Below are 16622 nucleotides of genomic sequence, written 5' to 3'. Positions count from 1 at the left end.
GGTATCTCCAAGAGACTGAATAAAACGCTTTCTGCATGTCGAGGGTTGCGGCGACCGCCTGCACATTGGGGCTAATCCTGCTAATCATCTAAAAGAGCTGTCTAAGGCTCAGAGCGGTGGAGCGACCCGGAATGAATCCCGCCTGATCCGGGTGTATAATAGATGGCATACAGGGGGCAAGCCTGGTCGCTAACATTTTGGCAAACATTTTTGTATCACAGTTTATGAGGGAAAGTGGGCGATATGAGCTGCACTGGGTGGCACGTTTACCAGGTTTGAGCAATACCGTAATTGTGGCTTCGCAGAGTGATGGGGGGAGTATGCCTGCCTCTACCGATTCCTCCCAGAGAGCTATTAAGTGAGGGAGTAGGAGAGTCTTATAGCATTTATAGAATTCAACCGGGATGCCATCGGAGCCGGGAGCCTTCCCCGAGGAGAGAGAGTCTATGGCCTCCGTAAACTCCTCCGGGGTGAGTGGAGAATCGAGGGCACCAGCGGTCTCGGGAGAGAGGACCGTTAGGGGGAGAGCAGCAAGATAGGAGTCCACCTCCGCCTCCGTGGCCTCGTCCGAATTGGAGTATAGGGCTTCGTAAAAAGCGAAGAACTCCGAATTGATGGCCTGTGATGTGATAGCTAAGGAGCGGTCCGGACGAACAATCCCAGGTATATGTGGAGCACCCAGCTCATGACGGATGAGTCTAGCAAGGAAGCGGCCGGGGCGCTCGCCCTCTCCGTATCTCCTCGCCAGGCCGGGGCTATCTAGGAATTTTTGTTCTCGTTCCGCCAGAGAACGAAAAACGTCCAGCTCCACTCCTATAGCTGCAAGGGTCGCAGGGGTTGAGGACTGCGAACGCTGGGCCTCCAGGGTTGATAGCTTGGTTTTGCTGACAACAATATCCCTTCGAATGGTTCTAAGTATGCCACTCTCTTTGGACAGTGCTATGCCCCTAATATATGCCTTAAAGGCCTCCCACAGGGTAGCCTGCGAGGACACTTAGTCCTTGTTTATTTCGAAAAACTCCTCAATGGCTACCTCGAGCTCCGATCTGAACAGAGGGTCAAGGAGAGAATGAGGTTCCAACCTCCAGCGTCTGGTACGGTCACAGTCCAGCCCCCAGCCCATGGTAATGGTCACCGGGGAGTGGTCGGATAGGGTCCTAGGGAGGATTGTTAATTGTACCACATTTTTAATCACTACATCAGAGATTACCCACCTATCAATTCGGGAATAGGAATCATGGACTGAAGAGTAAAAGGAATAGACACGGGAATCAGGGTAGAGTAGTCTCCATGCGTCCACGACCGCAAGGCGGGGAAGGGACGACAGTGCAGCATAGGCTGCCCTGGTGAGTTGGCGGGGCCTGGACCCAGATCTGTCAAGGTCTATATCAAAAATGGTGTTGAAGTCCCCACCCCAGAGGATAGGAACCAAAGGGAAACCATCCAGAAGGGATGCGAGGTGTGTGAAAAACTCCAGGTCATCTATGTTGGGGCCATAGATGTTCAGCAAGATCACCTCCCTATTCTGGAGTGTAGCATGGAGTAGTACATATCTACCCTGGGGGTCTATTTGTGAAGAAATGAGTGTAAATTTAAGACTCTTATGAATAATAGTCATAACCCCACGACTTTGAGTAGAGAAGTTGGTTAATTATCTCTGGGGGCCCCAGGTTCTGGCAAATCTCGTACAATGCTCAGAACGCGCATGCATCTCCTGTAAGAAAAGGATCTTGGATCCATGCCGTTCCGCTTGCAGCTGTATCTGTCTCATTTTTTAAAAATTGCCCAGCCCCCTCACATTCCAGCTCATGAAAGTTAGATTGTTCTCCGTCAAAGGAGCGGTGGCGTTCATATCGCCAGGATGATAATGTCCAGTGGGCCGATGTAGCAGTCCTGTAGCCCCATTAAAACTGCATTACCCTGCGGTCCGCCCTCGCTGCCAGCGCCAAACTTTTTATAACAAAACACCCATCACAACCCACCCCCACCCACATCCCTCCCCCAACTAGAGGAATGACCACCCCAAAACCCCTTAACCAAATCCAAACCAGTGGCATCAACGCCTGGGGCCTGTGGGCCGGACTGAAGATGCCGCTCCGGGCCTGTGGCAGATCCAGCGAGAACATGGTGCCTACAATGAAGCTTCGGACGTAACTTGACAACGATATTTGGCACAGTTTTCACTTGGCACAGTCATGCAGAGTAATCCAACTAACATTGGTTGAGGAGTACAAGTGTGGTATATTCTTGGCGTCGGGGGAAAGCCGGTGTCGGCACCTCCCCGACGGGTAAGCTGAGTAGCTGTAGAGGAATAGCTGGGGAGGAAGGTCAGCCTGGGAAATGTTCGTCGATAAACCTGGAGGCCTCCTCCGGAATCGTGAAGAATGGCACCTGATTGTTGTGCTCGACTCGCATCTTAGCGGGGTATAACATGGAGTATTTGACTCTGTGATCTCTAAGCCTTCTTTTTACAGTCAAGAAAGTCTTGCGCTCCTGCTGAACAGCCACCGAGAAGTCAGGGTATAGGTGTATCCTTGCTCCGTCCAGTAGAAGTTCACCTTTGAGTCTTGCGGCTCTGAGGAGGGCATCACAGTCTCGAAAGTTAAGGACACGAGCTATAATGGGTCGTGGAGGTGCACCCGGCTTGGGTTTAGGCGTCAGGGCCGGTGTGCCCGCTCTATAGCAAACTGCGGAGAGAGCTTCGGTGAATCCAGAAGCGACAGTAATGTGTGTTCCACAAAGTCTTCCATCGGCTCTCCGATGCCACTCTCGGGGACCCCGATGATTTGGAGGTTGTTACGCCTTGAGCGAGATTCCAAGTCCTCATTTTTCTTCTCCACCTCTAGGACGCGGTTGGACAGAGCCGTGACCTCCGAACGCAGCGCCCCCAGACCGTCCTCAGCGGAGCTCACCCTGGTTTCAACCTCCAACACTCGACTGTCAGTCCTCTCAATGTGAGCCTTTCATGTCGTCTAACTTCGAGTGGAGCATGGTAAAACCCTCACGGATAAAGTCCATCATGTTCTGAGATTCTGAGGTAGCAAGGGATGAAGTAGTGGCAGGGGTCTGCTCGGAGACCTCCTCAGCAGAACTGACCAGAGACTTCGTGAACATGTTCATGGAGCTCTGTTTTTTCCCAGTCCCTTTAGTCATTGTGGCGGTGATGCAACGCCAGAGAGATGAGGGAGAGCCGATGGTACCCCTCGCCTCTACGTACAGGACCAACGAGGTACAGCCCCCAGGGGATCCAGGTAGGCGGCCTCGATGGCAAAGGTTGGCGGGGTACAACCCAAGCAGCGCTGGGGAGCCCGAAGTCAGGCGCCCTGGAAGGAAGAGGAGCGGGGCCAGGGCAGAGCTTCGGGTGTCGTAGGGTATCCGGCACGGGGCAGAGGGGCCGGATGATGTGTACTACAGGGGATCTCAGCCAGTGTAAGGGGCACCAGCTAGGGTAACCAGCAGGCCGCGGCCAGGCTACCAGGGGTCCGGGCCCCTCCAGGTGCAGGCAAGAATCTAGCGCGGTCTGCGCCGCGCTGAGAGGGTGCAGGATGATGTTGGTGCGATCACTCTTTACAGGGTTGCAGGGGGCACCCTGCGTGGTGAGCCGGGGCAGGGGCCGGGCCACAGCAAGTCATTCGGCGGGAGCAAGCTGGTCACAGGGCGTCCTCTATTGGGTGCGGGTAGATGGTGAACCCCGCGGAGCAGCGCAGCAATTTGTCCTTATCTCCGCTTCGAGACGGCCAGGGGTTAGCAGTATCCCCATCCCCCACGTACCTTGCGGCCTCCAAGGGTCCGGCAACCTGGTCCACGCCACCGGGGGAGCGCGGCACCCGGCGTCCGTTGGTGTGCTGCAGCTCTACCCCGGGCGCTGAAGTTGAAGGGGGGGGGCCCAGCGAGGGGGACAGCAGGATGAAGGCCGATGTAGGAGTCTATGAGGGCCTGAGTAGGAGCCGCCCAGCGCGGGTGCAGGTCCAGCACACGAGGGTCACAGCAGTTACAGTTCTAATATCCGCGGTGCTCTGCGCCGGCGCTGTACGGCCTAAGCAACCGCGTTTTTCGCTCCCGGTCGGCGCCGCAGAGGTGTTCCACCGCCACACGGGCCTCCACAGGGGTGGCAGGGTGTCTCGATTCCGGGGGCCTGGACCGTCTGATTCACCTCGAGTGCCGGATTTCAGCGCGCGGATGCGTGGGCGATGGTCGCGGCAGTTCCCTATCACAGGGTTCCCGGCGCCGTTTTTATTCGGGATTTGGACCAGATGGTCCCTGATCCAGTAGCTCGCGAATCGCAGCAGCCTGGTACAGGTTGTAGATTGTAAATGCACAAGATCAGGATCGAGTGATCTGCCTGCCACGGAGGTCACGTTTCAGGTGGCCATCTTGTTCGGTGCACAACAGTGCCCCCCCAAATAAATACAATTTTGAAAAAATAAACAAGACTGAAATTGTAAATATTCCTTTATGGGAAGGACTTTATTCTACTGAGAAAAAGATGACTAACGAAAACCAAGGGCTTCAAGAAGCCATGCGAGAGATCAGGAGAGGAGAAGCTAAGCCGGGAAAGGCCCACAGCTAAGTCACCTCTGCAAGGGAAAAAGACTCGGAACGCCGGAGAGCCCAGAGGTTTCGAACAGGCTGCCAAGTCGAGGAAGCAGATGCATGGCATTCCAAGTATTGGAAAGAGAGTGAAGCAGTAAGCAGTGGTGTGGCCACTTCCAGCCAGTGGTGGACTGCACGTCCTGTCAAGCACACCGATAAAATGAGACTGCGAAGCACACCAGGCACGGAGATACCGAATACCCGTCAGAAAGGACAAGACCGGGAAGAAGAGAACACAAGAGAAAAAAGCTACCAGCGAGAGAAGGAGAAACCTGAACGAAATGGAAACCTGGTGACGTTATCCCTGAGATAAGCAGGTAACTGGAAAAGTGGGAGATCCGGGGAGGCGACAGTAAATCATTAAATGGGCATTCATATTCATCCCAGTCAATATAATAATAATAAGAGTATACAATTGCTAAGAAGAGAAGTATATGAAAAACATTATATGGACATTCATACTCGTCCCAGTCAATATGATGAAAATAAACCATTAAGAAGAGAAGGGAATGAAAATCATCATGTGAACATTCATACTCTGCCCAGTCAATATAATGGGAATCCATCAGTAAGAGGAATTGATGAGAATCATTATAAAATGATTCTGATTCAAACAAGTCAAGACAAACGGGAAATAGCCCAGAGAACAAGAGGAGGAACAGGAGATCGTTATCAGAGTACTCATACTCTTCACAGTCGTGATAACGAAGATACAATAGTGAAAATAAGAGGAGAAAAGAGGAATCATTATGAAACCATTTCTACACGTCCCAGTAAAGAGATTGAGAGCATAATCAAGATAAACAAAGATTTGAAGGCAAACCCCTCTGAGACTAATCAGACTTGTTATAGTCACAGTAAAGAAAGCAACAGAGAATCACAGAAAGGTTGGATAACCCTATCCTGGGAAAAGGCAAGAACAAATGTTGCAAATAGATCCAAGAAGATAGTAGTCAACCAAGAATAGACACTGATAAGAGGAGAGATATCAGTTTCAAATCAAGAGAGTTCCATATCAAGAAGGAGAAGAACAGTAAAGCACTAAAAGAACTGTGCTAACTAATTATAGAGGTCACATAGAACCATTTGAAGATTAGTCAGTGAACATAACTTGCAAGAAGCAAGAACCCAGGAAGAGGGAGCCATTCTCCTGTTCTTAGTTGTTATCAATAGTGGTAGGGTCAGTTAGGGTTAGTTTGTGACAGTGGACAGATTAAAGACATTCACTGATGACTGACGGGCACCATAGTTAGCTTTGTTAGGTAGGAAATACCTAACAGAAATAGGGAGAGATGGGCGTTTACCTTTTTTCTTTAATAAACATATATTAAGAAATGTCTAACAAGAGTCTGTGTCCTTCTTCTGACCCGCCACAGAGACAAAGACCGAGTGAGACTAGGGTGATTGGAAAGCACCACTTCTTGATAACAATCTTATTGTGGGATCCCAGGCTAGGATCCACCTAGAAGTTCCGGGAGGGAGTAAGAACGTTAAGACGGTTGCCTTTAGGACCTCACTATTGACAAGACAGATCAAATATAGTAGGCTTTACCAATCTCTAGTGACCATCTTGGGGATTAAGGAAGTCTGGGAGAGGGTGGGGAAGGAAGCCCACGTGAAGACCAACGAGAGAGGGACAGCCATTAATGTGACCTTATTAAGGCAATTAATAAAAACCCTTGAACCGTCTTCAAGAGTTGGTGTGTTCTTGAAGCCATCTATGAGACTACTCATTGTTTTAGAGAATACAAATGTAGATATGACACTGGAGCTACAGGAGTATATTCATCCCAAAAGCTATATTGTTATATAGTTTAATATATTGTATGGCAGTGTCCCATAATCCTCCCGCTGTTTTGTACTCACTAACACATTTACTATAAATGGCCACCTGGGATTTGTACTGCTACATTGCTGATTGTAATGCCTGCAAACTAATGTTAGTCTGAATACCAGTCTTCCAAACTTTAGTATGGTTTTAGCTTTTTTAAACCTTAGTGGCTGGTTTTCCTGTTATCAATCAGTGTTTATTCATAGGTTGTGGCCTTGTTTTTCTAAACAGAGTTTTAAGGGAAACCAACAAGTAATTATCACTGCAGTCAAATGTGTGATGTCATGTCTTGTAATGTAGTGGAGAGGGTTTGGCAGGGAGCTCGACCAAAAGGCCCATAATATTCCATCCACGTGACTTTCCTTAGATGCTCAATTATGCATGTGTAAAGGAAAACATTCAAAGAACACAAGTTTTATACATGTAGTAGAAAAGTCATCTTAATCCACAAAGTGAAGAAATGCAACCACTGTTTATATTGACGCTAAAAATGTAAGAAGATTTATAGAATTCCGTTAGTGGGAAAATTATAGCTTGAAGTTTACTTGACAAAGTCAGAGGAAACACGTTTTATACAACTCACACTACAAAATCAATTGCCTTGAGTACGAAGGTCATGAGTAGTACGTTTAAAAAGAATCGCAACGTACCTGCTATCCACTTTAGGAGGATTAGAAAATGAAACTTCTTCGACATCAGAGCCATCATCAATAATATCCTGAAAAAGAAAAAGTATTTAAAATGTCATTGCGCCACCAATTATAGCAATAAACATACCCGATGCACTGCAAAGTAAAATATTAGCAACTGTGACGAATCCTGAGAATTTGTCGCTTTTCCCGAAGGGGGAGCCACCCCGTTGGGTCTAGGTAGATGAGCCACCTACGCAGTACCCTTCCTAGGGGACAGGGCAAGGGGGATCCCACTGAGGGTGACCACCCATTAGGGGACAAGGAATCCCCAAATAGGGGTTTTATTCCACCTCCCTTCACTTCAGAGTCCCAAGCGTGTGTTGGTTATATGAGGATTGAACAGGGAAGTTATGTAAAGAGCCCTTTACAAGTGACTGACTTGGTTTCTGACTTCCACTTGTTGCCCCCCCCCCCTGCTTTCAGAAAAAGCTGAACTAATGGAATTTGCCCCTTTTGTTCCGGGGAGGCTCAAAGATCCCTGGACTCAAACTCAGGGGGTGAGAACCACTTGGAGATCAGGAAACGCTAGCTTGCACAACCCAGCAGAGGATGCAGTCTCTCCTTCACATTAGGAGCCTGGAGAGACCACGTTGTTGCCGTGGTGGAGCGAGATCCAAGAAAGCCTGCCTGCAGAACACTGCCACTTGGTCGAAGGCGGGTAGCCCGAAGAGCTCAGAGCTGCTGAGGCGACGCCAAAAGCCTATCTGTCCCAAATGGGAAGTACTGAGGAGAGAGGCCTGACCGCACAGACTGGAGCAAGGTCGGGAGCACGAGTCTGAGCTGGCCAGAGAAACCGCATCCCCGGACAAGCATGGCACTGGAAAGAAGGTATGCAGCCTCGTACAAGGGGCTTGGGGGTGGAGGGCGATGAGGCCATAGCAAAGCCCATCCATTGCTGAGAATCTGCAAACACACACGGGGGGTATCGCTGACTAGCATATTTGGGTTGAGAAAGCCCCCTTCCTCATGTCGGGCTATGACTCTGCATACACCATGAGAGGGCGAAAGAACTGACAAACACAATCGAGCTGAGAAAGCTGCAAGCCCACGACAAGCTGAGGATACAAGTACTCCACATGGGGGTGAAGAAACTGAGAAACAAAAGAAGGTTGAGGAATCTGATAGCCCGTGAAGGGCTGAGAGTCCAAAAACTCCAAAAGCAGGATAGAGAATAAAGAGACAAAGAGGCTGAAGAGCTGAGAAGCCCAGGCTGGTCCAAGACACTAAATAAGGGGATAAGAAGGCCCTCAACTCAAGCAGGAGCGATCCATGGAATTACCCCAAAGTACCTCCAACCTGCTGTGAGAGCGGCATTAAGTATTGTGAATACTGACCAACCCAGGTCGCGAGGACCGGTTATTTCCAAAGAGGAGAATACATTCCAGTAGATGGACAGACATATAATTGTTTCAACTGCCTTAACATGGCCATTTGGCTAAGAGAAAAACGGAGAGACATTTTCTTCTTTTGTTTTGAACTACAACGATAGGCATAGGGCCAGAAAAGAAACACTGATAACTCTGCGGGTGGGGGTCAGAAAACCAGCCACCATTAATTCACCTAAAAAGGGGAAAGTAACCCGATTCCAACTAAAGTTTGTTATCTTTTTCTTTCATAGTGGTAGGACAGACATTACAGTAGTGTAGGTTTGGACAGAGGACCGTTTCTTTGTATGAAGTCCTGACAAGCACCAGTTTATTATTTTTTAGATTACAGAACTCATCTAAGAAGTAGGGCTTAGAGGAGGTGTTATTTCTTTTCAACCCTGTTTAAAACATGTCCTCTTGTCTGTCTTCTATGTCTGACTTACCACACAACCCATTCAAATATAAGTTTATGTATGAATGATGTCTTGGATGAAAGGCCACTAATCAAGCATTCGACACACTGGCTCCTTTTAAACCCGCCAAGAGCAATAAATCCACAGACCAAAACAAAAAGGTTCCCAGAGGAAATCTTATAAGCTAGGAAAACTAGGTGTAAAGCGGTGCGACTTTGGAGGTAAGCTCCGTCAGCTGAGTCAATCCTGAGCTATAAACAGGCGTAAAAATATATACACAAACTATTTTTAAAGCAAAAGCAAAAAAATGTAATGAGCGAATCCAACAAGCTAAGTCCCAGCCAAAGGAGATATTCTCAATCTTACAGGAGCTTAAAAACGCACCAATCAGCAGTCAAGAACAAGAGAGTAACACATGGTGTCAAGCAATACATGATGGGTTCATCCAAAACACAGGAAAACACAAACAGGCCATTAGAAACCAGACTAACCTTCTTCCTGACATCAAAACAACTCCCAAGTCCCTGGCTCCTCTAGAACAAAACTATCCCCCTCAGAAATGTGCTCAAACAACTCGGCCATAGGCCAAACGAATACCTGGCCAAGGCGCAAGAGGTGTTAGAGGCCAAGACTCGAAGAGCCAAAAATCTTCCTACACCATGCATCCAATCTCTTGCTCTCCCTGTTGGGGGGCAAAGACAGAATAGAAGTGGTCTTAAGATTTGCTGTGGTGGCCTGTACTACCAAACTCTCCAGGTAAGCATGGGCAGAAATAAACATGGGGTCAGAAGGTGCCGGCCTGTGCATCTTGACCAGTTTGCAGCCTACCATGAAAAGTGAAGCCGGTTTGCCCCATAGTTCCATCACTGGCCCCTCTGTTGCCTTTTGATGGCCCTCGCACAGGAATTCAGTCAGATCATACTGCACCATGTGAAGGAACTGATAGCCGTAAGGTGTCGACCACCATCACTGCCAGGTGCTAAAAAGCGGCCTGTGGCTTGTCATGGGTGGCAGCAGGGCTGCAAGTCAGCCATCAGGTCCATCACGTCACCCTGTTATCTATAAAACTCCTCTGGGAAGTCTCTCACTTCCCTAGGGTGGAAGGGCTCCAACCCGAAAGAGACAGAAACCCCTACCCATCATTAATATCCTCTAATTGGAAAATATATGCCCATCTGGGGAGCGGGCATAACTCTTTGCAAGGTCGGCATCAGTGGAGAGGGACCAAAAATCAGAGGACTGAAGTTCGGAGACGGAATTGTGTGCCTCTTTGCTGCGATCTCGTCACGTCACATTGCAGAATCCCTGCAAGCTCTTGCAAGCATGGTGGGATCCATCGGCTTGGCCGAAGCAGTCAGTGCCGTGATCACCCACGTCGGGGCTGGAGCCACCGACGCCTTGGTAAAGAGGTCTAGCATCACCATCCTGAACGCCTCCCATTCTCTCCGGGGTGGAGGACTGGCTGGGAAAAGGTAACTGTGGGGCCTCTTCCTCTCGCCCATCCTTGGAGTGGTGGCTCCTCATCTCAGATGAAGAAGACTGATGCCACGAAAAACTGTCATTGTATCTCAAGCTCTTACAGTGAGTCGTCTTTTTTTGTCTTTTCCGACAGGGGATCATTCCTAGGTGCAGCAGTCCACGCCCAGTGACCTAAACTGGTCTGTTTATCACCTTTATCTTTGTGGAGGAAGATGAAAAGTTTAGCTTGAGGCTCGGGAAGCACCTTTGCATGCATCTATTAGCACGATGTGCCATCCTGAGCATCGTGGCCTTCAACGGGGCAGTAGAACAACTTATTTACTGCTCTGTAATATTCTTTCTGATGGATGTTCCTCCCACGGATTCCTCACCTATGATATCCCTATCTGTTAGGGAGAATTCTCTGTTTAGGCTGAATTTCCTAACCTAGTGAGTCCCCCAGCAGCTTTGCTGGATTTCTGGAGTTTGTTTTTTTTCTCATGCCAAGAGTGAGACTCTTTTTCTCCCACTCGTGGACATGATGTGTGGTGTTCCTTTGAATGTTAATGTGTTTCATGGGCTAAGGGGTCTTTTACTCCATAGGGTCTCATATGTTTTTTTCTATGTGCGTTACACTGCACCCTCTGTGCAGTAACACCGGGGTGTCATAGTGACCCCCCACCATAGACTCCATACCCTGGGACTGACTACTGTCTCCCAGGGCATGTTAAGTCACCATTGGCTTTACTAGTCCCAAATTACTAACAGAACCAGTAGAAACCATCATATTGTGGACGTACTGGTAGGGGCAATTCGATTGCCCCTGGGTCTGTTGTTCGAGGGGGTACTGTCCCGTCCCCCCTCGTCGAGTTTTGGCTGGTGGCAGTGGATACTACTTTTTATAATCAACCGCGAATATATCTCTATGCGATTTTCCCATTGTTTGAGGCTAATACTTTTTTAATATAGCCTCTAACATACCGCCGGTTTATTTATTTAATATTAATTCACCGGTTGGTATTTTCTGCCAGAACTTGGTTTTAAAATGGCGTTTGTGTTCGCCTCTGTAACTCCAAACCAAAGGTCGAGCCCTTTGTTCCACTTTTGGCGGGCTTCCACACAGAAGCCCTCCAAAGTGGTGCCACTCTGTCTGGGTACCACAGGGGGTATGGGAGGGGGTTTAGGCACCCTGGACTGAGTTGCCTTGGCAACTCAAGTTGCACTCTTGTGTGATTGGCCCAAGTGGTGAGCCGGCCGGCTCACCACTTAGCATATTTGATTGACAGCTAGGCGGAATGAATGGGGGTTTCTTGCATAAAAGCAGGGCTTTTGGGACTGGAACTTCAGAAGTCGGCTCAGGACCTGAAAATCCGACGAGGGAGAAGCTGAGCCGACCTGCTACGACGACACCACCGGTGCAGCCCTGCTGAACCGACTCACCACTTCCCGACGACAGAGGAGATCTCCCGGCTGGAGAGTCTTCTTCCCTCGACTGGTGGGCACAACCAGTTTACCTTCTTTGCTCGCATCCCAGGACTTCTTGTGGTCGAATTGCCCATGCCAAGCACCCCGGCAACCGGATAGCCACTTACCACTGGACCGCGAATAAAAGGACCGCTCCTTTTAATTGAGAACTCCGCAGCTGGTTTCTTCCCTGGCAGTGCAACGGACTCCTGTTTTCCTCCACAACAAGATCCTCTCTTGGCCCGGACGAAGCACCGACTTGCACCTGCTGCCAGGAACAACTGCCCCCGCTGGAGCGTTCTCAACATTTTTAAGATACCGTGTCCGCCAGGCCTCCCTTTCTAAAGATTGCTACAAGGTAACAATAATCCCTTAACCTTCTGGACTGGGCTGGCCGCCTTGACCATCTAACTGGTCCCTTTCTATTGGTCCAACTCTTTCTGAAACCCTTGCAAGACTTTTGGGCACTTTCAACCGTGTGACCTTGGACACATTTCATCCGGAGCCTCTTAAAGTGGGTCCGGCCTTGTTAACTTTGACTTTACGGTTTTAATCTGCCTTCTTCTCCTACTGTGTTCTTCCGAAAGTGTTGGGATCTGTTTCTATCTTTGCTCTGCCTTTCTCTCCCTTTTTAACCGATTGATTAGAGTGCGTTAAGCGCTCACTGCTGTCTGAAAATAAGTGTTGCTTTACTTAAGACTTGTCTAATAATCGTTGAAGGGAGTGTATATCTTTTAGTGACCGTGTTTTTGAACTGCTTAATATTGGTGCCAGTGTGTTTAACTAGATGTGTTTTTAAATAAATAATTATATCTCTTTTACACCAAGCTCTGGTCAGTGTTTGCTTGTTCTACTGTGTTCTTTTGACCCATTGTGAATACTCTGTATACTGCCTAACTCTTCTTGAGAGAAGTCTGACTGCTCAGCCACAGATACCAGGTAAATCTGGGTGGTACAGACTGCTACCAATTGGGTTTACTGCCAACCACCTGTAGTCTTAAATCTTTTGCAGTGGTCCCAGAGGGAACTGCACATGTTTCTGCCTACCACTATCCCAGTGCAGCTGTTCTCCGGAAGCTTTTACGCTACAAGGGGGTACAGCGCCGCTGCGCCCAATGCCACTACACGGCACACATGGTGTCAGGGCCAGTATATATGGAGGCGCTGCATCCCGCGACTTCAATTCCACTTTTTCTCCCTAGCACTTTTATGCTGAGGGACCGTAGAACCAATGGTGTACTAACTTTCTGCCAAGAGTGGCAGGTAGAGAGGGCAATGAGGAATCCGTGGGAGGAACATCCATCATAAAGAACATTACGGAGAGAGAAGATTATTTTCTTCCACGATTTCACATCTATGATGGACTCCCAAAGCAGTGTGTGTAGTATCCTCCCGCCTAACTGTAGGCGTTCTATCTTATTAGTGAGTTTAAACATGTTACCACTAAAAGCCTGCACTAATCGGGGGGCTGGGAGACCCATCAAAAAACTGTACGTGTGGGCTAAAAGGGAACAGCTGAAGCATTTTTTGCTACTATGTAGGTGGTATCAAGATTTGCAAATAGATCTGTTAAGGCCCTTCTTCTTGGAAAATCAGATCAGGAACTGCAAAGCAGCATTATATTTTATGTGGAATTGCCCGGACCTTGACTTTATTGTTAACTTGGGTACCTACGTAAGCAAGGCTCTGATAAATCGATCGAAGATAGTTATAGATTGAAATTGAAATGGGGAGAATTTTCTTTTTAACGTGTTTTTAAATGATTTTAAACTTTGTATAACTGTATTTGCTATGATGGTTTTAACGATATATGTTAATGGAGAAATTCAATCAAAGTTTACTCATTCCCAAAGCAGTACGTAAATCTGGAGGAGGGAAGAAGCAAGGACACCGCCTACACCAGAACATTCTACAGGACTTACCTACCAAAACGGGTATCCTGGCCCGCAAGGGAATCCAAGCACTAATGCTTAGCTAACGTGTGCAAAGACTCCAAAGACTCCAGGTTTCTGTCTGGCAAATGTCCAGGACTGGGACTCTCCTCTGCATAGGTGGCAGCCACTCCTCTGGTAGAATGAGCTCCGAGACCCTCAGGCACATCCTTCCTAGTGAGATCGTAGCATTCCAAAATGCAGTGAATGCTCCACCTTGACAGGGTCTGTTTGGTCAAAGCCCTGACAGCACGAGCACCAGTGTAACTTTTCTAGCCTCCCTAGTACGAGAGATGTAGAACTTAAGGGCCTGCACGGGGTCCAGCTGATGGAATCGTTCCTCTGCCTTGGAAGGGTGATACGGAGGAAAAAACACATGAAGATAGATCTTCTGAGAGAGATGGAAATCCGAGACCACTTTCAGCAGAACGGAGGGTCTCACTCTCAAAGACACCTTCTCTTTGGAAAAAACAAATAGGGAGGTAAAACAGAAGCCTGGCGTTCTCACCCACCACGCTGAATTGATGGCAACTAGGAAAATCACCTTAAAGGTGAGTAATCTAATAGAAAAGGAATGGAGGGGCTCAAAGGGAGCACCCATAAGGAATGTCAAAATTAAATTCAAATCCCAAGCTGGAAACACAAACTGGCGGGGAGGAAACTGGCTACACAAACCCTGTAAAAACTGCATAATAGAGGGGATTGTAAAGACCAAGCCCTGTTTTGGCAACCGTTTGAAAACCGTAATAGCAGTGAGGTAACCCTTTATACGCCCAATCTGCAGGCCTGCTTGGGCCAAGGATAGCAGAATATCCAACACAGAGGATAGTGGACAAGATAAAGGATCCAGATCACTCTCCCGAAACCAAATTGAAAATGTATGCCACCTGTAGGCATGAATGGATTTCATATCGGCTTCCTAGCTGAAAGGAGCACATCAAGGATGTCGTCCAACAAGTCCCCTGCTGCCCCCTTGTATCTCAGCCTCTCAGTAGCCAAGCATACCATTTCTGGCTGCGAAGGTTCTGGTGGAGGACCGCCCCTCCGACTGTGAGAGCAAGTCAACTCTCCTCGGAAGGTAAGGGAGGGTAGATGGCCGTGTCCAGCAGCTCCAGAACCATATACTGCGGGCTTGGCCCAGAGAGATCAGGATCAATGTGGTTCTGAACTCCTGAGACCCGGCGGAATGAAAGGGATCAGAGGGAACGCATAAAGGAGGTCGAAAGTCCACCCGACTATCTGTGTCCCCCCAGAGCTTCCCGACGAGGAAATTCCCTGTAGTAGAACAATTTGCACTTCCAATTGACACTGGAAGCGAAAAGGTCCTTTTGAGGTGTCCCCCAAAAAGGAGATCTCCTCCAGAACTTCATGGCAGAGCTCCCACTTGTGGGAGTCCGAAGTCTGTCTGCTCAAGGCATCCACTGACATTCTACCTTCCGGCAAGAGGAGCGGCTGTCAAGAGAGACACTTATTTATGTGTTGCTTATATAGCACACCAAGCCCAAGGTCATCTAGGCGCTTGCTTGCATAAAATAATCTTACAGTTGTTGCACAGGTTACAGGCATACAGACATATTTACATTATTTTACAATTTTTGCAGTTTTATATATTTTCAAAATGTTAGAATATACGAAATTATACAGGTTGATTCAAGTATGTGCGGGGAGCAGCAGTGGCCTCAGATTTGTACTTCAGAAACACAGTTTATGTGTAAAGAAGTGAGTTTTGAGCTGTTTACAGAAAATCCAGAAGGATTCCTGGGCTCTTAAATGGACCGGTAGGGTGTTCCAGAGTTTGTTGGCCATAGTGGGGAAGCTGCTACCCGCTGCTTTTTGTAGCTTGAATTTGGGGTTGACAAGTCGGTGCTTGTAGGCTGCTCTTGTGGGTCTGGTGGATTGAGGTTTGGACATTTTGTCTGCCAGGTAGGCCGGGGCTACCAGGTGAAGATATGTGTGAGTCAGCGTGAGCGTGTTAATCCAAATCCGTTCTTGGATGGGTAGCCAGTGAAGTTTCAGTCTAGTTTCTGAGATGTGTGCTGACCTGGGGATGTTCAGCGCTGCTTTGATGGCGTTGGTTTGAAGGTTCTGGAGTTTATGTATGTTGTTAGTCGAGGTGCCGGTGTAGAGGGCGTTGCAGTAGTCTAAACAGGATAGGACTTGGACTAGGGCTCGGGCCAGCACGATGCAGCTGTCTGGAGAGAGAAAGGGTCTGCAGGAGTTGATGAGTTTGCATGTGTAGGAGGTGGCTGAGGCAGTGGCGTTCACTTGTTTTGCTAAGGTGAGGAAGTAAAATCCCAATGCTTTAACCTGGTTGGAGACTGTGATATTGTTGCCATCGTTGTTAAGATTGAAATGCAGTGCTGAGTTTGGCAAGCCTAAATTGAGATCCTATGAGGAGCAGCTCAGTCTTGTCGTCATTGAGACACATTGAGACACATCCCGTGGTGTGCCATCCATGACTGTATGTTAAGATAAATGGCGTTGAGTGTGAGATGTCAGAGGCATGGTCTCCTGTGATGGGTATGAGGACCTGGGTGTCATCTGCATAGTTGGTGTAAGTGACGCCCCGGCCATTGAGACGGTCAAACAATGGCTTTGTAAATAAGTTATACAAAGTGGGAGACACGCATGAGCCTTGCAGTACTCCACAGGTGACAAGAGTGGGTGGTGCCTCTGCCTTCGGTGAAAAAACCCTCATGGTTCTGCCAGAGAGGAAAGACTTTATCCATAGAGTGGCGTTGGTAAGAATTGTGCGGCACCAAATCAAAGGCAGCTGAGAGATTCAATAGGAGGAGCAGGGAGAGCTTCCCTTTATCTTTCAGATCGTCCATTTTGAATTTTTAAATCTTAAAGGGCTGTTTCTGTTGCATGTC

At 48.3% G+C, this 16622-nt stretch overlaps 1 protein-coding gene across 1 annotated transcript in view; it reads right to left on the bottom strand.

Moving 5' to 3' along the window:
• The window catches only part of MRE11 (MRE11 homolog, double strand break repair nuclease), a 1502633-nt gene that overhangs the window by 162967 nt on the left and 1323044 nt on the right, over positions 1-16622 (bottom strand). The window contains exon 18 of the mRNA XM_069639266.1: positions 7075-7142. Coding sequence (XP_069495367.1) covers positions 7075-7142 — 68 coding nt within the window. The remainder of the gene's footprint in view (positions 1-7074; positions 7143-16622) is intronic.

The sequence above is a fragment of the Ambystoma mexicanum genome, chromosome 7q (genome assembly GCF_040938575.1).
Source record: "Ambystoma mexicanum isolate Mex_15411 chromosome 7q, UKY_AmexF1_1, whole genome shotgun sequence".
Lineage (NCBI taxonomy): Eukaryota > Metazoa > Chordata > Amphibia > Caudata > Ambystomatidae > Ambystoma > Ambystoma mexicanum.
Note: the sequence above shows the minus strand (reverse complement) of the source record. Positions and strands in the feature narration are given on the sequence as shown.